Source organism: Rhincodon typus, chromosome 22 (genome assembly GCF_021869965.1).
Source record: "Rhincodon typus isolate 14 chromosome 22, sRhiTyp1.1, whole genome shotgun sequence".
NCBI lineage: Eukaryota > Metazoa > Chordata > Chondrichthyes > Orectolobiformes > Rhincodontidae > Rhincodon > Rhincodon typus.
Window position 1 is genome coordinate 39,056,535 of NC_063353.1, and position 23,151 is coordinate 39,079,685.

Genomic DNA, 23,151 nt, shown 5'->3' on the forward strand with positions numbered 1-23,151 from the left:
TCCAGATAGTTGGAGATCAGTTCGGTGGGGCAGGAGCAGGCGGAGACAATGGGTCGACCAGGGCATTCAGGTTTGTGGATTTTGGGAAGGAGATAGAAGCGGGCAGTGCGAGGTTGGGGAACGATGAGGTTGGAGGCCGTGGGTGGGAATGCTCTGCTGATGTGAGTTCAAATCCCACCATGGCAGATGCTGACTCTTGAATCCAATATAAAATCTGCTTCGTGTTGGCTATATAACCAATGTCATTTGCCATAAAAACCCATCAGGTTCACTGCTACCCATAAGCAAAGGAAATCTGCTGTATTTACCTGGTCTGGCCTACATGTTAGTAAGCAAGCTTTGGCTGGCTGTAAGTCTGGATCATAAATTTAACAACAAACATTTTGATATGTGAGTCTGTTCCTCTAGTGATACCAGAACCACCAGAGTATCTTATAACATGGTCTAGCGATCCAATTAGGGAAATCTAACCAATTTTCCAAGTCTTAGCAAAAAGGAGATGGAGATGAACTTTGTTTGACTTACTTAAAGGAATCATACAAATGAAAGTTGTTGTTGTTAATGAGACTGCACCAATCACATTCAAAATTGGTCAGGAGTTGAAAAGGGACCAGGCACTGAGTCAGAGGTGGAGTCATCCAACAACTTTCTGCCGGTTATTCACAAAAAATAATCGAAATAGAAGGAGACCATTTGGCCTGCAGTACCTGCGCCAGCTCTTTCAAAGAACAGTTTTGCTTGGAACCCTATAAGTTTCTCATTATCAAATACTTGTCCAACTCTCTTTTATAATTGGAGACGGTGAGAACTGCTGTTGCTGGAGTCAGAGATAACACAATGTGGAGCTGGAGGAACACAGCAGGTCAGGCTGCATCAGAGGAGCAGGAAAGCTGATGTTTCGGGTCGGGACCCTTCCCCAGATTTCTGAAGAAGGGTCCCGACCTGAAACACCAGCTTTCCTGCTCCGTTGATGTTGTCTGGCCTGCTGTGTTCCTCCAGCTCCACACTTTGTTATCTCTGACTCCAGCATCTGCAGTTCTGAATGAGTTACCTGTGTCAAGATTGGACAGAACATTTCATAAACAAGGTATATAATGCAAGACTCTCACTGGATTTCTGCCCAGAACTCCTGCCCGTGGGACTTTTGACATATTAGGCTATCAGTAACAAGCAACAACAGCTTGTATTGATAAAGGTGCATTTGATATAAGAAAATGTCACAAAGTAAATCACAGAGACAAGTGACACTGAGCAATAGCTGCAAGATGCACCAGAGGCTCACCTCAAGGAGTTAGGTTTCAAAGAAGCTCAAAAATGAAGAGTAAAGAGACCATTCCAGACATGTTACAGTGTATGAAGCCAAGGTTTCTAACAGACCTATTCCTTAGACCTGTTCCTCCGAACTCCTCCCTCAACCTCTCCCTCAACCACCCCTTCAGCAGCCTCATCCCCATCTCCACTGATACTTCCCCAAGAGTTACTGAAGGAGGAAATGTTACAAAGAAGATCAGAGTTCTTCTAGCAGGCTGAATTCATCGAGACAACTCAATATCTAATTTCCAATCAACTTTATCCAGCAACTTTCAAATACAGGATATCCCAAAGTGTTCCATAATTAAAACGTCACATTTGAAGAATAGTCTGTCTTATTTTCATGAATGAAAAGCAATTTATAAAGTGCAAGATCCAAAGAGATAAATAAAACTCAATTTTACTGAAACCAAATTTAGATTCAGAATTCTCGCCCTATGTCTTTGCAAGCTAGCTGTCGTTGCGCACAAAGAGGCACCAACGTATAATTATTGTAAAAATGGCGGCCGCAATGAGCACCTGCCATGATTGTTGCAATAATTATGTTCTTGGATGGTCTGAAAGACGCAGAGAGGTTACAGATGGTCTCTATGGTTATAGTTGTTGAATTAATGTCCAACTGTGCCAAATATAAAATGCAGCTTTGTGATGTGAGCCTCTATTCAAAGATTGAGTCTTTTTAACTGTGTCAAATATCACTGTTATGGTGAAAATTACAGTGAACTAACAAGGCCAATACCCCCAAATTGGCACCAATATGCTTAACTAGCATCAACGCTTATGAAATTACATGCAAATTAGTTGCTTTTCTAAATAATCATTGCAAGGATGATCTCACCCATTCTCTGAAAGAGCATCCAAGAGGAGGGGCAGGGGGTCTGTCAGCAAGGCCTTGACACATCTCAAAACAAAATACTCCTGTTAATTATCAAGAGCTTGGATTCAATCCAGAATGGATGATTGAAAGACCACTTGCATTTGATGCTGAATGCAAGCCTAATTACAGTCATTTGCTAGCTTAAAGAGTCCTTGTGGTATGGACATGCATTGAGTTCAGCTGTGCAGTTCTGCCCTAAGCCAAACCCAACATGTAGAAAATAAGCTTTATTGTTTCCATATCATAAGCCAACGTTGTCTTCACCCTGAGATGCTGCAAATGTGGATGAAAACGAGGCAAACTAATGACATGCTGCATTATTCTGTGCAAGTCTTTATGGACAATGCAACAGTGTGACATCCTTGATCAAAGATTTGTAATGGGAATCACAACAGCAAATGAGAGCGAAAGAAATAGACTGGCTATTTTATATAAAATACGGAATGGGTTGTTGAGAATTGACTGAAGACAAATACTTGTTAGCCTCTGGCAATGACAAAACATAGTATAGCCTTCCACGTACAATACAAAGATCATTTGGTTCCAAAACAGCACAGCAACAACTTTTCTTCCAAAGAACAATCCCCCAATGTCCTTTGAGATTCAATAGTATTAGTGTCACAGAATCTACTATGATCAATAATCTGGGGGCTACCATTGACCAGAAACTGTCCTGAACGACTCAGATAAATAATGTGCCTACAAGAGCAGGTCAGAGACAAGGAATTTCGCAGCAAGTAACTCGCCTCTTAACACCCCTAAGTATGTTGGAATACCCCACAATTGCCTGGATGGATGCAGCTCCAAAAACACTCAAGAAGCTTGATACCATCCAGGACAAAGCAGCACACTTGATTGGCACCAGGTCTACAAACATCCATTCCCTCCACCATTGACACTCAATAGCAGTAGTGCGTCGCATCGACAAAATGCACTGCAGATATTCACCGGGGGCCTTTAAAAACACCTTCCAATCCCACTGCCACTACCATCTGGAAGAACAAGGGCAGCGCATACATGGGAACATCACCATCTGCAAGTTCCCCATAAGCCAATCACCATCTTGACTCAGAAATATATCACCATTTCTTCACAGACACTGTGGTTGCCCCAACACCAAACGATGTGAAACAGTTTGAGGTGACAGCTCACCATCACCTTTTCAAGGGCAACTAGGGATGGGTAATAAATGCTGGCACAGCCAGCGATACCTATGTCCCATTAATGAATAATGAGACGAACAAGCTGCCGAAGAAAATAATCATGATGTGGATGTGTCAGTGTTGAACAGGGTTGGACACCATCTAGCACTTAAAATTTTCAGATCTCATCTTTAGATCATTTCCATTTATAATTTATTAATTTATCAGGACTACAATTCAGCAATTTAGCCAGTGCTAACTGTAGAAATGTTGGCTGAATATGGATATTAGACTGTGATGTCAACTCAAATAACAGCAGAAGCATTGGACATTATATTGACACAGATAATTTGTTTCAATTTTCTAGACTCAGAAGTCTATGCGCAACAGAATGTGTATCTGAAAAGGCAAGTTTCTTCACAGGAAAGTTCAGAGGGTTTTTCTTCTTCACACCCATTGTCAATGAACCTATGGGCAGGCCCAGAAGCTTGGAGGACACTATGTTGTGAGCAACAACTACAGTAGACTAGATTGAGTGAAGTGAGGGTAAATTGCATCCTCACTTGGAAGGTGTGTCTGGGGCTTTGGCTAGTGAGGAGGAGAGAAGTAAACAGGCATTTGGGAGATGAAGTACAGGCTGTGTAACAGCTTTGCACAACACTTACATTCTGTCCGCAAATATGAGTCTACACTTCTGGTTGCCTGCCACTTTAACACACCACAATGTTCCCTGGCCAACATCTCTGTCTCAGGTTTGCTGCAACGCTTAAGTGAAGCTCAGTCCAAGCTGGAAGAACAACACCTCATTTTCCGCTTCGGGATGCTGCAACATTCTGGACTCGATGTCAAGTTCAACAATTTTAGGGCTTCAGCATTTTCTCCCATGTACTTATCTCAATTCCTACATACCAGGCCTTGTCATCACATGGGCTGCTATCATAAGCAATCCGTTGCCAGCCATTAATGGTCCCCATTAGTAGCTACTGATTCTCCCAGAGTTACCTTTACCCATTCCTTTGTCTGCCCAACTGTTGTTCCCTCTGTTTACTCATTCCTCCTCCCCTCATCCCTTCTTTAACATATAAACCAACCTTTCTCCAGCTACAATCAGTTCTGAAGAAAGGTCACTGGACCTGAAACGTTAACTCTATTTTCTCTCCACAGATGCTGCCAGACCTGCTGAGATTTTCTGACAATTTCTGTTCTTTTGTATTCAGAATGAGAGGCTACTCAGCACTTGTTGAGATGAATTCCAGCTATATTCAAGTTCAGCCTGAAAAACAAGGTAAAGGAGTTAGAACAGAAAGGAGTAATCATGCATGTGACAATTTCAACTGACTGGATTAGCAGCATAGGAGCAATGGAAAAACATCGAATGTCGAATGTCTGTTGATCTAAGGGACTTGTAGAGATCTTTATAAAGAGCTCATTATCCCTTCCTGATCACTGAAGAAATAAAAAAAATCTTGCCACAAAATGTCAAGCACAGGTCTTTGCTATCAAGAAGGAAAGTTTGGATTTTAGCATGTGAATTCAGAGGAAAACAATTGTCACTGACGATGTTCGAGATGCCATTTTGGAAGGTACAAGTTGTTGTGCATGTTGTTTGAAATTTCCACTGTTCCAGAGGTGTATCAATACAAACAGCAGGAAGTAGTCGATGAACCTCTCAGAGTGGAAGTGAATGTGAATAATCTGCTGGTCTATGAACGTAGCAACACAATGGAAGAAGGCACCAGGGACAACAATCAAAATCCATTGAGATCACTAGAGACAGCTCACCAGATAAAGGTGAATTTCATGCAGAAAGGACAACCAGTTGTCTTTGCACCCTGGGCATTAATGCAAATTCAACAACATTCCCTGAAGCTGGAGAAAGAATTTTACTCCAGGAACAAGCAGGCAACAGGCAAATATCCAACGACAACTCATGTGTATCATTAGAAAACCTGAATGCTTTAAAAGAATGCAGTATGTTATGCAAAGGCTGACAATATTGGGATAGACTAGAACTGGCAAGTAGTCCTGAACTCGGGACAATTTTGAGCTGTAAGCCATATGCATTGGGTACAAGTTTTTTTTTGGTATTTATCAGCACAGGAATACCGGATTTATCATATCAATGGTTTATACTTTACAGCACACTAACTGGTAACACCAGCATTTACCATCTATAAAAGCAGAACAAATCACATTTCTTCATGGGCAAAGCCATCATTTATTACTATTTCTAGTTGCTCTGAGAAAGCAGCCAATTCAACTTAAAGATTTTTCTTTAAGTTCCCCTGCTCCACCATTCACTCGTGCAATCTAACCTTAAATGTTGACATAGTTTCTGCCTCAGCTCTCACTAATCCTGAAGGTGATTTTGAGCCCCACAAGTTACTCTTGCTCTTTACTTTGGAGTTATTGTGGTCAGTCCCAGTAGCTTTAGCTCTTTGTCCTTGACTAGCCTTTGGAAGCAGTCTGCATCTATCAATCCTATGCCATCCTTGCAGGTTTGTAAACTGGCCTTTCCTAATTTCCAATAACCTGTTCTAGCGAAGTGAGGACTCCCTTTTTTCAAATCTTCTTTTGTAATTGTAATTCCTTACATGAGGCAGCATCAGACGGACTGTACACTTTGACAATTCCAGATCCTCAACCTTCTTCATAAAATTTTAAGATTGACTCTGCACACTTTAACTGAGGTGCTGTCCAGCTTTTATGTAGGTGCCAACATTCTCTCTTGGCTTTTAAGTTCCAAATCCACCCCCTTGTTAAAACCTAAAATCCCATTTTCTGTGTTTTACAGCCTTATCTAACCATGAACCTTCAACTCCAAATCCACCTGCTCTTCCATATCCCTGAACTTATTCCCAACAAGAATCCCAAATCCTCCTGCTCTTCCATATCACTGAGCTCATTCCCAATAAGAATATGACATTTTTTCTCACTAAAATATAACACCTTAGACTTAGGCATTGAATTCAGGTTGGCATTCATTTCCTAATATTTCCTTTGCAGCTTCCTTTGGTCTTCCAAAGAATTAATTATTCCTCCTATTTCAGTATCATTCACAAATTTTGACAAATTCTAAAATCATTGATTGTTTACATTCCATCCGAGCAGCCACAGTTCACTTCACTCCATGGGAGGGGACACTGTCAAATTCTTTAATTCCATTTTAGTGGCTGCATGCAGCAACTGAAATGGACAGTATGACGTTGGAATAAAATCACGACTTTTTAAAAAAACTAGCACACTTCGCCACAATTTGCATAAATCCTATCTGCATATAATTAGCGTTTGATGTATCATTTGTATTTAAAATTATATGCTGGGTGTGGAGGAGCAATGCAGTACTGAAGAGCTGAACTTTACAGGGAGTGGAGTAAGAAGAAAAAAGATTTAGATTCACAAATGAAGCCAAGGCTGCAGAAGTCCCATTGGGACTGCAGTTTGTGTCAGTGAAACCTTTGGTCATCGTTTGCTGATAAATAGTTCATCACTGCCATCTTGAGATGCCACTACACAAGGAGTTCAGAGCAATCAACTCAGTCATCAGCAGTACCAGTCTGCCCCCTACAGCCCAACTGCTAATATTGCGAGCATTTCTCAGTGGCTGAAAGACAGTGGTTTAGGTACTATCCACACACCAAATCCTTGGTACAAAGTTGGGACGCACAGCAAGACAATCGTCTGAGACAAGGTGCCAACTTCCACAACAACCTCCTCACCCAGACAGTTAAAAATGCAGAACCTGCCAAGCGGTTGAAGTGAAATAATAAATGCATTTGAAAGGAAGCGAGACAATCGAAGGAGTTATTTATTTATTGTCAAAAAAGTCAAGAAAGATACAATGAAGAGTGTTGTGTTGCCGCACTTGATGCCATTCTGAGTTACAAAAAGAATAAAAAGGAATTACGTAAAGAGGGAGGAGGAAAGTACCACTCCAGGTCAGCACGGTGGCTCAGGGGTTAGCACTGCTGCCTCACAGCTCCAGGAACACGGATTTGAGTCCAGCCTCAGGTGACTTTCTGTGTGGAGTTTGCCCATTCTCCCCGTGTCTGCGCGGGTTTCCTCACACAGTCCAAACATGTGCAGGTTAGGTGGATTGATCATGGGAATTGCCGGCTAATAGGGGGTGGTGGTGTGGGTCTGAGTGGGATGCTCTGCGGAGAGTCAGTGTGAACTCGATAAGTCACATGGCCTGCTTCCATGTTTGTAGGGATTCTATGATTCTACCAGGGGAGGTGATGGCCTCGTGGTACTATCGCTAGATTATTACTTCAGAGACTCAGGTAATGTTCTGGGGACCTGGGTTCAAATCCTGCCATGGCAGATAGTGAAATTTGAATCCAACAAAAATCTGGAAATAAGAATCTAATGATGACCACGAAGCCATTGTCAATTGTCAGGAAAAACTCATCTGGTTCACTAATGTCCTTCAGTGAAGGAAATCTGTCATCCTTACCTGGGTCTGACCTACATGTGAGTCCAGAGCCACAGCAATGTGTTTGACTCTTAATTGTCCTCTGGGCAATCAGGGATCGGCAATAAACACTGGCCTAGTCAATGACACTGACTTCCAAATGAATGAAGAATAAAACATCAAATTGGATGAGGAGAAATAGGAGAACCTCAAGTGCAGCATCAGCAGCATGGACTTTTTGGGCTGAATGGCCTGATTCGGTGCTGCACATGCACGATGCTGTGTATTTTCTGCTAATCTGTTACCTCTCTGGAGCACCAGCTGAGCTCTGTGGGTTCTGAATCAGATGTAACATGTTTAGAAGTCCCACTCTAGAGACTTGAAAACATAATCCAGGCTGACACTACAGAGCTGTACTGAGAGAGTGCTGCACTGTCAGGGCTTCTTTCTTTCAAACAAGATGCTAAATCTCAGGCCCTTTCTACATTCTCTGGCTGATGTAAAAGGTCCATGGAACAGAAGAAGAACAAGGATGTTATCCCACGTGAACTAACCATTAGTTATCCCTCAAACAACACCACAAAAACTGACTGAGATAATTGCCCCATTGTTTTTAGTGCAGTCTTTACAATGCTAACTGACTATCCTGTTTACAGTATTGTCAGAATGGCTACACTTCAGAATGTATTTTATTGGTGGAATGCACCAAGGCGGTTGAAAGTGCTATATAAATGCAGCTTCCTTCTTTTGCTCAAGTGCACAGAATGAAGGTTCCAAACATTCTGAACCAAATGAACCATTCAAAACTGGCATGGCCGTTCAGTCTGTCTATGTTCTTTTTTGCTGGTAACAGGAAAATGGCACAAAAAACACAACCTGCAAGGACTCCACAGGAACAGACCTCCCAACACAGTAATGCCAAGATTCAGAGATAGCAAGAACTGTGGATGCTGGAGTCAGACATAACACAGAGTGGAGCTGGAGGAACACAGCAGGCCAGGCAGCACCAGAGGAGCAGGAAAGTTGACGTTTTGGGTTGGGACCCTTCTTCAGTTGCATGCCATACAAAGAGAGAAAGGAAGAAAAGTCTCATTTATATTTCACCTTTTACAACATCAAGATGATGCAAAGTGCACAAAAGCCAGTGAGAGTGTAGTCTTTGTTGTAAAGTAGGAACCTCATCAGCCAATTCAAACACAGGAAGCTCTCACAAACAGCCAATGAGCTGAGAAAACAAGGTGTAAAGCTGGATGAACGCAGCAGGCCAAGCAGCATCAGAGGAGCAGGAAAGTTGACATTTCAGATCTGGACCCTTGACAATCTGTTTCAAGCTGCTCTTTGAGGGAGAAATACAGACTAAAACCCAGGGAGGAGCGCAGTGCTCATCTTCAAATAGATCCATTGGATTTTTAGCATATGCTAAGAAGACAGACAGGAACTTGAATTAATGTCTCTTCCAAAAATTGGAACACACAACATTGCAGCACCACCTCAGCAGTGTTTTTGGAGCAGAACAAGGAATACTCTCCACTCTATGTCTAACAGGGGCATTGCTAATGAGGAGATGTTTGAGCTGAAAGACAACGACAAACATCCCGCAGCACTGATGCCCCTTAGCAAAGTATTAACACTGTATAAGAGTGTGAATGCAGAGGAGAATCATTCAGTTTGAATACAGACACAAATTAATAGCAGCCAAGACAAGCTGCCTTCATTCCTGTAGTATGTTCATTGTTGTCTTCAGACGTGCTCTATTGTACTCGAGGGGAATGTGATATGCACACCCATGTTCTGCAGTACAAACTATGATCTTGTGATGATAGCTGCATTCACTGCCCTTCACTATTTGTATAATTCATGTTCTTTTTTATTATTTTTCTCTTAAAGCATGAATTTAAATTTAAAATGAGGAGGAAGAATTCGTAATCTTGGTTGCCATGACTTCAACAATGGCTACACCAGGATGGCCCATTGAAGAAAATGCTGAGACGGGTGAATAATAGAGAACCTTGTTCTTCTCTGTACAAGAGAGGCTGCTTTTAGGAAAAAGTGATGGGTGCATCAAATGCATATCCACACCCACATACATGCACCCACACATATATGTTCACACACACACACGCATATATTCACAAGCACATACATATATTCACATTCACACACATGCACAAACGCATACATATATTCACACACATGCACATTCACACACACACAAATGCACACATATACTTACACACATATGCATTCACATACACATAAATGCACACATATATTCACACACACATACACACAATTGCACACAAATATTCACACACACATACACATTCACATACACACAAATGCACACATATAGTCACACACACATACACATTCACATACACACAAATGCACACATATATTCACACACACATACACACAAATGCAGACATATAGTCATACACACAAATGCATATATATATTCACACATACATACACACAAATGCACGCATATATTCACACACACATATACACAAATGCACACATATATTCACACGCACATACACATTCACACACACACACCACAAATTCATAAATGTTGCCAGCACCTGCAGACAGTCTTCAAGTGAAAGGCGTTATTAAAATGCACAAGGTTGCTATGGATGGCCCTCAAAATTCTGTGCCAGTGCAATAAAGCCTACTCAGAACATCAGTACCATAGACTGACACACTGACTGTCAGCTCTGCAAAGGATGGTTGTATGTAATAGTTTGATGATTTGAAAGAATTTTTTTTTTAAGTTGCAATTGTATAGTGCCTTCCACAACTCCAGGAACCCCAAAGCATTTTACAGCCAATGAGTACATGCTCAGGTCTCAGATGAGTTGCATGCAGTATACTGAAATATTCATCAATGATGAGCAGTTCCATATGTTTGTAATGAGAAATCTCACCCAATAATCCACAACATTCAGCATAGAAATAGGGAGCCTGCATTCCTATAGTGCTTTCCACAGCATCCAAAGCACATTGCAGTAAATGGATACTTTTGACACTGTGACAAGTAGGAATCACGGCAGCCACGTTGCTCATAATGAAGTGTCACAAAAATTGACAAGAAAACAGTAGTCAGAAAATCTGTTTCAGTGAAGTTGGTTGATGAATAAATATTATCCAAGAGATCCCACCTGCTCCTCATCATTTGGTAACATGGGATCCTTTAAATCCACTAGTGGGGTAAATGGAACTTGGTTGAACATTTAATCGCATCCAAGATGGCGGCAGAGAAGGACGTTTCAGCCAGAAATCGCCCATTTCTTTTTCTTCTTTTCCTCTCTTTCTTTCTCTTTTGTGTTTTTGTTTCTTCTTGGCCTCGGATTCCCAGCCTCAGTGTGACCCGGTGAGGTGGGCTCCCGGCCTGGCGTGGTGTCCTCCCTGCCTGGCTTGGTGTCCTACCGGCCTGGCATGGTGTCCTCCCGGCCTGGCGTGATGTAATCCCGGCCTGGCGTGGTAGCCTCCCGGCCTGGCGTGGTGTCCTCCCGGCCTGGCGTGGTGACCTCCCGGCCTGGCGTGGTGTAATCCTGGCCTGGCGTGGTGTCCTCCTGGCCTGGCATGGTGACCTCCCAGCCTGGCATGGTGACCTCCCAGCCTGGCGTGATGTGATCCCGGCCTGGCGTGGTGTCCTCCCGGCCTGGCGTGGTGTCCTACCAGCCTGGTGTGGTGGTCTGTCAGTGGCCTGTGACCATCTTTCGGCCCGACACAGCCTCAGAGTGGACCTCGAGCCACGAGGTGATTCCAGGGCAGTCTCCCAGCCTCGAGAGCCTCGAGGTGAAGCCCAGCGCAGTCTGTAGTCAAGGCCCAGCATGGACTAGAGGTTAGGTGTGGGCATGGACTGGGTTGGAAGAACTGTTATTCTGAACTTCTTATTTCTCTATTTTCTAATTTATTCCCATGATCTGTCATGCTGGACTTTTATTTCTTTATTTTTCTAATTTTTTTTCCTTTAAATTGGACAGAAGAACCTGTACCTAGGTACCTTGTACCTAAGATGGCGCCATAAGTGGCAACTTGTAAACTTTTCACTGTGTTGATTCGAGTACATGTGACAATAAAGCTAATTCGAATTAAATTCTAATTCGAATTCAACTTGTCAACAGTGCTTCTGACCATGCAGCACTAATTGTGAAATGCATTAAAGTGTCAACAAGGATTATGTGTTCATTTCTATACTTTGGAACCTGAAATCACAAGCTTCTAATCCAGAAACAACTGATTGCTGGATCTTCCTAGTTAGTCTATGGGGAAATCCCAGTCTTGCCTTTTCCCAGTTCAATTCCTTCAAATTTTCCTTTACTCCCAGAAAATGCCACAGTAAGACTGATGAAATTTTCTCTTCCAGTTGTCTCCAGTTGAATGTCATTTGTATGATATCTATAAGTAAGTCATAGGCATAACTGGATTCACATCTTGTAATTGTGTCCAACATTGTGAATTGTGAGCTATCTGCCTTTCCCATCGCTTCTCCCTGCACACATTACTGAACGTTTCCAACTGAGAAAATGACAGAATATGAACAAATGGAAGGAATAAGTGGGAAAGGGCAGCTGGTATATCATCTGCCCAAAAAAATCTAACATAAGGAGACAGCAAATGAAATATAACCACTTAGGCACAAAGTCCACTCCATGGATGCACCATGTGTAACTTGACCTGTGATGGACTTATCAATTTGTTTACTCTCCTGAGGGAAGGTTCTGTGAAATATTTCTTTCACTGAGCCCAATTTATCCAACCTTTAACCTCCATTATTTAAAATGAGCTGCTGGCTTTCCATCGAAACCATTAACGTGATTCCAGCATCTCGGGGTCATCGAATGTTTGACCACTGCTGTCTATACTCATCCCCATAGCCTTGAATCTTATTCCTGTCTGGATATTTATCTCACTTTTCTTGCCATAAGGAGTTAATAGGCACAATATAAGCACCTTCACTTGGAATCTAATCCAACATTTTGAAGATAAGCACATCGCATTACTTTCAATGCAGCCTTTATAAACTTGAATGCGACCAAAACTCTGCCTCCCATATCTGCCTTGTACTAAATCCCATTCACCCATAACCTCTGTGCTTTCTGATCAACATTGGCTACTGGTCTGGCAAAGACTTGATCTTAAAATTCTCAGCCTTGTTTGCAAATCTCTCTGTAGTCTCCTGCAGCTTCTAAAACGTCTGTGCTCTCCACATGCCTGCAATTCTGACCTCTTGCACGTCCTTGATTTTAATTGTCCCACAAATGATACCTGTGCCTCCAGCTGCCAAGGATTTAAGCTTTTTTAACAATAGTCTCTTCTAATTATATTCCTTCTAATTACCATTTTGTTTTTTGGTACGCCACATTTGCCATTTTCAAACAGCTTGCAAACTAAGAAACAGCCAACAGACCCAGGCTGAAAATCAGAAGGAAATGTTGTTTCTCGCAGCCATGTAAGAAGGTACATTCAGCTCACCAGCTGGCTGATTGCATCAGCTGAGAACCCTACCTTGACATTTGACATTATTTGCACCACAAGCACTTTAAAAGTAGAAGAAAGCAGATCGACCCAGCATGGCCCAATCGTCTTAACGAAAGCCTATCTACCCATCCTGCAGGCATATTCTTCAATCACTTTGCCCATCTTCCATCAATGAATAGCTGGGATAAACAGATTGTAGGTCTCTCCTGGAGCAGGCAGGAGAGTAAAGCCAAAGCTCAAGCTCAGGCCAATTACAACAGTAGTGAACAATGGAGTAGGCTTTTGAGGGGCCAAATGGCTTCTATTTCTTGTGTTCGATTACCCGATTTTCTTTTCTGCAATACATTCCAAAAAGGGTACAGTCTAAAAGACATTTGCATAAGAACACGAATAAGAAATGTTTGGAGGCGCGTCAGCCAATTGCAGGCAGGTGGAGCTAGTTTAGATTGGGATTATGGTCAGCATGGACTGGTTGGGCCGAAAGGTCCGTTTCTGTGCTGTATGACTCAATGACTAAGGATCACAACAGTTGCAGCCAGACTGTGCTGTGTAAAATTGCAGTGTACTCTTTAACAACACATCTTTCTCGCCATCTTATGCATGCAGTGCAGGATTATTGGGTTCAGAAACCGCAAGCATAGAGTCCTAATGGGATGGTCTTTTAGAGAGGCAGCTAATCAGCAGCTACCAGAGCCCCTAATATAAATGCCTGAGCACTAGCCTGGAGCATTTCACACTGCCTCTTCAAAAACACAGGCCTCAATCTTCAGAGACTAGATTGAGTGAGATTGTAGCTTTCACACACATGATAAGTACCTCATGTGGAGCAGGGCTTGGCAATCTCTTTCTTATAGCACTGACCTCGCAGCTCAGACATCATGAGTTTGAATCCCATCGAGCTCAGCAGGAGGACAGCCCAATGACCCCTCGCCCTCATATTGACGACGGTGCACACATGACTCCAATTCCAATTTTAACCTTTCGTCGCTTGGCAGGGAAGGGACAGTTAGAATGGAACAGCTCTGTTCGTCTCAATTTAATGTTGCTGGCTTTGTTCCTAAGGACCCAAAGTCTGACAAGATTGAAAGAGAATCTCGGAGAAGAAGAAGAAAATACAAGTGGGAAGTAGAAAAACGAGTAGGATGCACTGTTCTGTCATTCAAAAACAGCCCGGCTGGTCTGAGATAACATAGTGTGGAGCTGGAGGAACACAGCAGGTCAGGCAACATCAGAGGAGCAGGAAAGCTGATGTTTCGGGTCAGGGCCCTTCTTGAGACCCTTCTTTCTGAAGAAGGGTCCCGACGCGAAACGTCAGCTTTCCTGCTCCTCTGATGCTGCTTGGCCTGCTGCGTTCCTCCAGCTCCACATTACATTATCTCTGACTCCAGCATCAGCAGTTCTTACTATCTCTGGCTGGCCTGATATTGGTTTCAACTCCAGGGGGTATACGTTTAAACTGAGGAGTAAGTGGTGCAGAGGGGATATGAGAAAAAAAAAATTCACCCGGAGGGTGGCAGGTGGTGGAGATACTCTCACAATATGTAAGAAACAAACTGGATAAACATTTAAAAATGCCATGGACTATGGGCCAAGTGCAGGTAATGGGATTAGTCTAGTTTAATGTTTGTCGTTTGACATAGATATGATGGGCTGAAGGGCCTATTTCTATGCTGTATGACGCTATAACTCCATTCTCTTACGTGTTCACATGACCCTTGGCTCCCCTATTAATCAAAACACAGTCTGCTTTGGCCTCAAATATGTTCAACGTCTCATCTTCCACATTCCTCTGGGAAGAGAACTCCCAACACATTCACAACACTGGGAATTCCTCCTTATCTCCATCTTAAATGGGTGAGGTATAATTCTCAAAGTAACGTACCCAATTGTGGATTTTGCTTTGAGGAGAAACATCTCGCAATATTTAATAGAAGTGATAGAGTTCTCATCTTCAAGAGCCTTATGTCACCTCTTTTTTTTGGGATGGCCTGCCAAATCCAGAGCCAACCAAGCACTTAATGGGACAACAGTGTTTGATCCCAGGGTGGAAATCTCACCTCACACACCCATCCCAAACCCCAACCCCCACCCCGTCCTCACCCCCAACCTCTCTTGGGCAGCTCTTGGCCAATTGAAGACTGGCCAAGTCATGCTCAGCAATGCCACTTACCCACGATAACCAAAGCATACAGGCAGTGGGTGAGTGAAGCTGGCAGGGTGTGGGAGTGCGGAAGATGAGGGTGGGAGAATTTGGGTCAACAGCAGTGAGCTTCCTCTCTTGATGTTGGATTCCATGATCATGGACTGAGGGCGTTTAATGGCAGGCACCCCCGGAAGACCAGAAGCAACTCTGACAAGGTTTGCTTACTGTGGTCCATGCCAGCTGAGTCCTCCAACCATTGTTGGAATGCTGAGGGATGATATCTGTCCATAAACCCTCTTGCCTTAGCTTTAATCAGGGGAGAAGCAGGAAGCCACTGGGGGCCTCACACTCTTAAAATGCCAGGGCATAGTAGGCTATGGCCCAAGTGCTGGTAAATGGGATTGGTATTGTTGTTTGGCATAGACACGGTGGCCCTTCCCGCCTTACTAAATGCCCTCCTCACCTCAAACTTCCCAGAGCATTAAATTCTGCTCAAGCCTCAGCACCTTAGATGCTTCATTCAGAACACCTATTAGCCTTCCAAACAATGAGGAATATAAACAAAACCTCTCCTCATAAGTAAATCATTTCATTCCAGAAATCAGCTGAGTGAGCCTGTGCTGAACTGTCCCCAATTCAGGTGTTGTGATAAAACGTCACAGCGTCATCAGGCTGCCACAGGATATCTCCAACCTTACAGTTGTGGGATCCTTGCAGAACTCACTCATCCCCCCCCTTTCCCCCTCCCTCATCCCCCCCTTTTCCCCCTCACTCATCCCCCCTCTTCCCCCTCCCTCATCCCCCCCTTTTCCCCCTCACTCATCCCCCCTCACTCATTTCTCCTCTTCCCCCTCACTCATTCCACCCTCCCCCACCCCACCTACCCCCAAAACACACACACAGACACACACACCCGCACACCCACACACAGACACACGCACACACATGCACCCACAGACACAGACACACACACACACCCACACCCACAGACACAGACATCCACACCCACACCCACAGACACACACACACACACACACACCCACACACACCCCCACACCCACCGACACCCACCGACACCCACCCACACACACACACACACACACACACACACACACAGGAATAATGAGGGAACAAGACCTTCAAAGCTGGAACAAACCATTCAAGATTTCATTCAGGAAACATTATGTTATACAAAAAAAATTTGAAAGTACAGAACAATACTCTATATTGAATACTGAGCATTTTAAGATCAAGATTTAATTTACAAGATTAAGATAACTAGTCTTTTCCTGGTGAGGATACAAAGTGCTGCAGAGCAAAGGTTGATAAATGGATTGAGCAATAATTTCTTGAGTGATGGAACAGATTTGAGAGGCTGAGTCAAGGGGCTGAGTGGCCTTTGCACACTCCCAAATTTGCTCCATTGAAGTCTGATTGAGAGCAATTTCTTTCTATCTATTTTGCATATACTGAAAATGTTATAAAACCGGAGAAGTTAAACCGCATTTACTCACCTCCTGCGCTCTGTTCATTCTCTGTTTTACTGTAGCTGTAACTGAAATGCATTAGGGGTGAGTGAATGACGTCTGAGAATGGACCAATTTGAAATAACTAAACATGTAATCCAATCCAACCTCAAACATGGCCAGTAGATGCAGCAATCTGTGTATGATTATCTGCACAGGAAACCATTCTAAATGATAAACATCCAGTCTGTTATAGTACAGATCATAGAATCATATAATCCGTACAGTGTGGAAGCAGGTCACATGGCCCATTGAGTCCACACTGACCGTCTAAAGAGAATCTCACCCAGACTCACCCCCCTATACCTGCGCACTATGGGGCAATTTCCCAGGGCCAATCTACCTCAGCTGCACATCTTTGGACTGTGGGAGGAAACTGGAGCACTCGGCAGAAACCCATGTAGACACGGGGAGAACGTGCAAGCTCCACACAGACAGTCGCTTGTGAGACTGAAATCGAACCCGGGTCCCCGGCACTGTGAGGCAGCAGTGCTAACAGCTGAGCCACCGTGCCGCCTGCTAAGTCACCGTGCCAATCATCATCAACTCCACCACCTTATAGTGTTACCATCTGGCACACACCAGATCTACACATGTTTACATAAAGCCAAGAAAGCAGGTGATTTAATCCATTGTTAAATCCTCTTTATCACCATCTCTAGTCACAATAGCATGGACTCTCTTTTGCTAAGTTCCTTTGTGGTGACTCCTTTGTTCAGTTGAAAATTCATCTGCTAAGTTACATATCAACAAGGAGGAGGCCACTTGGCCCTTCAGGCCTGCTCTGCCATTCAATAAAAGCATGGCTGATCTGATTTCCCCTTCACTTCACTTTCCAACCTACCTCCAATAACCTATCACTCTTTTGCTATTGACCTTTCCCTTGAAAATATTACATGCTTCTGCCTCCTTCACCTTTTGAAATATAAGAACTCACAATCCTTTGAGAGGAATAATTTCTCCTAATTGCTTCTAATTGGCCAACCTCTAATTTTTAAATGACTACTCCTAGTTCCACATTTTCCCATCCTTTCCATCACTCAAGAAGACGAAGGGTCACAGGACCCGAAACATTAACTTTGATTTTCTCTTCACAGATGATGCTGCTGAGAATTTCCAGCAACTTCTGTTTTTGTTCCTGATTTACAGCATTCGCAGTTCTTTTGGTTTTCATCGAACCTAGCTATATCCTTTAGTAGCCTCCTTGAGTCCTTTTCACAACTAACATTCCTACCCACTCTTGCGACATCAGAAAATTTACCAATCATACTTTTGGTCTCTTCAACCAAGTCATTTATAAAAATTGGAAACAGTTGCCTAGTTACATTTTTTTAACAAGAAAATGACCCATTTATAATTACTTTCTGTTTCCAGTTAGCCAGTCAATCGCCTATCCACGCTAACATGTTATCCGTACACCATGAGCTTTTATTTTCCATAATAACCTTTGATATGGTTCCTTATCAAATGCCTTCTGAAAATCTAATCACAATAAACTCATTGGTTCTCCTTTATCCACAGTACAGTTCTTCAAAGATCTCCAATAAATGATGAAGAATGATTTCCCTTTCACAAAACAATGTTAACTCTGCCTGATTACTTTGAATTTATTTAAGAACCTTGTTATGGCGTCTTTAACAATAGCTTCTAACATTTTCCCTATGACAGATGTAACGCTAACTGACCCATATTTTCCTGCTTTCTGACCCCTTCCCTTTTTGAATAAAGGAGAAATATATCACCGCTCCTTCACTGTCGCTGGATCAGAATCCTGGAAGTTCCTCCCTAATGGGCATTTCGGGTCAACCTACAACAGGAGGACTGCAGCGGCTCAAGAAGGCAGCTTACCACCACCTTCTCAAGGGCAGCTAGGAATGAGTAATAAATGCTGGCCAGCCAGCGATGTTCACATCCCACAAATGAATGAAAAAAATACATTAGCTACTTTGTAAACTAATGGAACCTTCCATGAATCTGGATAATTTTGATAAAATTAAAATAACTATCTCACTAGCTATTTTGTTTAAGACCCTAGGTTGAACCGAGGAAAACATAGAAGCAAAGTTAGGAACTGGGGTTGTGTCAACCTACAATTTCAACAATTTGCTAAGTATGACTTCCCAGGTGATTGTAATTTTCTTGAGTTCCTCCTTCCTTTGCTTTAGCTGATTAACAGCTATTTCAGGAGTGTTACTTGTATCCTCTATTGTGAAAACTGATGCAAAATACCTGTTCATCTGACATCTCCTTATTTTAATAGAGTCATTGAGATATGCAGCACGGAAACAGACCCTTCGGTCCAGCTCGTCTACTCAGATATTCTAAACAGATCTAGTCCCACTGCCAGCATTTGGCCCATATTATTCGAAAACCCTGCCCGTTCATATATCCACCCAGATGCCTGTTAAATATTGTAATTGTACCCACCCCCATCACCTCTTCTAGTATCTTATTCCATTCAAGCACCACCCTCTGCATGAAAAAGTTGTCCCTCAGGTCTCTTTTAAATATTTTCTCTCTCACCTTAACCTATGCCCTCTAGTTTTGGACTCCCCTACTCTGTGAAAGAGACCTTGGCTGTTCATCCAATCCATGCTCCTTATGATTTTATAAATCACTATTCCTCAGCCTCCAACGATCCAAGGAAAATAGCCCCAGCCTATTCAGCTTCTCCCTTTAGCTCAAACCCTCCAATCCTGGCAACATCTTGTAAACCTTCCATTAATAATTCCACAGACTCACTTTCCATCAGACCAAGACTTACTTTGCTTCTTTTTGTTAAATAGCTGGAGAAATTCTTACCATCTGTCTTTATATTTTTAACCTATTTTTCCTACTTATTAATCTTTTGAACATTCTTTGCTTTTCCAAAAAAAAACCTGTCCAAGGAATATTCTGACCTGCCACACAGCTTTACGTACTGATATGCCTTCCTTTAACTATCATACTACCCTTACTTTTTCTGGTTAATCATGAATAGTGTGTCCTCCCTTTGGAATTTTTCTTTTTCATTGCAATGTATCTATCTTGCCCATTCTTAAATATCCCTTCAAATATTCACCACTTCGTCTCTATTGACTTATCCCTTCATCTAAATTGCTAGTTCACTTTCACTATCCTTGCTTTCATTCTCTCATAGTTGTCCTTTCATAAGTTAAAATACCAGCTTTAGACCCAAACTGCTCTCACTCAAACTTAATGTAAAATTCAATAATATTATGATCACTGTTACCCAGGAACACTTCTACTAATTCCACTTCATTGGTCAACATCAGATCTATTATAGCCTGCTCTCTGCTTTATGCCAGAACATGCTGTTTCAAGAAATTTTCCCACAAACAATGTGTGAATTTCTCATCCAAGTTACTTACACCCATCTAATTTTCCTTTATATGGATTAAAATCCCCCATGATATTACCCTTCTGAGGAGCTCCCATTATATCTTGGTCGATACATAGTACTATCATATGACTTCTGTTAAGAGGCCTGCACACCACTCCACTATGTGCATTCTTGCCTTTGTCATTCCTCGTCTCGACCTAAACCGCTTCCATATCCTGGTTTCCTGAACTTAAGTCATCCTCTTTATTGTCCTAATATATTTAATCAAAAGAGCCACCAGTCCACCTTTTCCTGGCTTCCTGTCCTCCCTAAGTTCATGTAACTTTGAGCACTCAGATCTGAATTCATGTCATCCTGCAGCAATGTCTCTATAATTTCTTTTAGACCAGACTTGTCCATCTCAATTTACACAATCAGCTCACCTGGTTCATTTTGAATTCTACCTGCATTCAGATACTGAACCTTAAACATAGTCATTTTATTATTTTAGTAACCTTCAGTCTTATCTGTTGATTTAGTCTTTGGTCTACATTTTCGGTTGTTTCCTGTCATGGTGTGTTTATCATTTTCCATGTTAATATCTTCCTGTCTTGTCTAGTAACTGTTCAGTTTGCCACATGTTCACAAATGTGATCCTTTGCCCCCAGTGTTTAATTTTAAAGCCTCTCTATTTTCGTAGTTCTGTGGCTTGTAAGAACGGTGGCCCCAGCACAGTTCAGGCAGAGACCGTCCCAACAGCACAAACTCCACTTTCCCCAGTATTGGTCCATGTGTCCCATAAACTGGAACCTACTCTGCAGGCAGTTCTGATGAAGAGTCCACTGGACTTGAAAAGTTGTATAATCCTTGGTACATAAAAGGTACATGAAGTTAGGAAGGACAGGAAGCTAGGCAAATGTAGATGAGTGACTGTGTTGATTAAAGATGAAATCAGTGTACTGTATAAAACTGCTGAACAGCCTTGCTATATAACCCTCCTGGACAAACTGGCATATAACCCTGCTTTATAATCCAGCTGTATTGAATCATAGAATCCCTACAGTGTGGAAGCAGGCCCTTCAGCCCATTAGGTCCACACTGACTCCCAAAAGAGCATCCCACTCTGCAATCTTATCCCTCTAACCCTGCATTTCCCAGAGTCAATCCAACTAACCTGCACATCTTTGGACTGCTGGAGGAAACCCACGCAGACACAGGGAGAATGTGCAAACTCCACACAGTCACCCGAGGGTGGAATCAAACCCGGGTCCCTGGCGCTCTGAGACAGCAGTGCTAACCATTGAGCCACCGTGCTTAGCTGTTTAATCTTGTTGTATAATCCTGCCCTGTAATCCTGCTGTATAACCCATCTGTATAACCCGCTGCATAATGCTGTTTCAGATGTCTGGATGAATTGACGTGATCTTTGCCTTTTGAGAAGCTTCCATGGAGAAGTTTGATGATTCTTGAAGGCCTCTCCCATTCTAATTTTCAAACTGAATGACGGTGTTTTCATTCAGCCCTTTCACAAGCCTTTGAGCAAAGGTCAGATCATGGGTTTTATGTAGGAAATACTTCCCCATCACCTCACAAATTGAACGAGGTTCCAAATGAGTGGCAATCATCGCAGATCGGCTTTGACTCAGTCCGTGTGAATGATCATGAAATTAGATTAGAGATGTGGAAAGTGATAGGCCTTTTCAAAGATGAGTTCCCCATCAGATAGCACTGCAAGCTCATGTATATTAAAGGGATATGGATGGCAGCGAGAAAAAAACAAGATAAAAACTAATGAAAGAATCTTAAGTGAATCTTAAATATATTTCACAGCCACTAAATCCCTGAAATTCAATATTGCTGTGGGCCTATGCTACCAAGCACAGATGAGTGATAGCTCTCCTGTACTTGATTCCTGAGCTTGCCAGTTCAAATCCCTCTTCAGAAACTTCAGCACAAAGTCTAGGCTGAAGCCTTGCTGCAGTACCAAGACAGTGCTACACTGTTTGAAATTTTTTTTTTATTGAAACATTCAGTGAAGATCGTGCCTGTATAAAATCCCATAGGGCCATTTGAAGAAAGTTCAAAGGTGATTTCCACTTCGTCCTGGCCAATATCTATCATTCAACCAACAGGTAAACAGATGATCTTACTGCTACTTGTGGTAATCTGCTGCTGAGTTTCCCGAAATTACAATGATAATTGGTAGTTAGCTCATGAAGTGGTATTGATGTGGATACATGAGTTCAAATCCCACCATGGCTGTTGATAACTTAAACCTGATTAGTTCGCAGAATTGCTACAGCTCAGAAGAAGGCTATTTGGTCCATTGTGCCTGCTACCAGCTGTATTACCAAGTGCCAATCTCTCGCTTTCTCCCCACACTTTGCACATTATTTCTATCCAAATAATCATCCATGCCCTCAATTGAACCTGCCTCCACAACACCTCCCAGCAGTGCATTCCAAACCCTAAACACTCACTTTGTGAAACGGTTTGTATTCTCACATTATCCTTACCTATTTTTGCACATCACTTTAAACCTGTGCCCTCTCAGTTTTGTTCCTTTTCCAAGTGGAAACAGCTTCACCCTATTTACTCTGCACAGCCCTGTCATGAAAACCCCTATCAGATCCCTTCTCTGCCTTCTTCGCTCCAAGCAGAACAGTCTCAACTTCCTCAATCTATCCTCATAACTGAAGTTTCTCATCCCTTTTGTAATTTGCTTTTGCACTCTCTGATTAATAACTAACTAAATAAAAAAAGTTGCTATCAGTGATGTCGGCCATGAAGCTGCTGGATTAGTGACATAAGTTCTGATAGCTTACAGCAAGGATCCCAGCCTCTTCATCACCATCTCTGGCTCTGTCCTCTTGCACTGACAGGATAAACCAAGCAGAGGTGAATGTAATGGGCCACAATTGGGAAA

General features: G+C 42.6%; 1 protein-coding gene across 1 annotated transcript in view; it reads right to left on the bottom strand.

Annotated features, from left to right (window-relative positions):
• Nucleotides 1-11,172: 11,172 nt before the first annotated feature.
• LOC125485740 (cell wall protein DAN4-like) overlaps nucleotides 11,173-23,151 on the bottom strand; it is a 76,202-nt gene continuing 64,223 nt past the window's right edge. Inside the window, exon 4 of the mRNA XM_048609994.1 lies at nucleotides 11,173-11,424. Within this exon, the coding sequence (XP_048465951.1) occupies nucleotides 11,173-11,424 (252 nt within the window). The remainder of the gene's footprint in view (nucleotides 11,425-23,151) is intronic.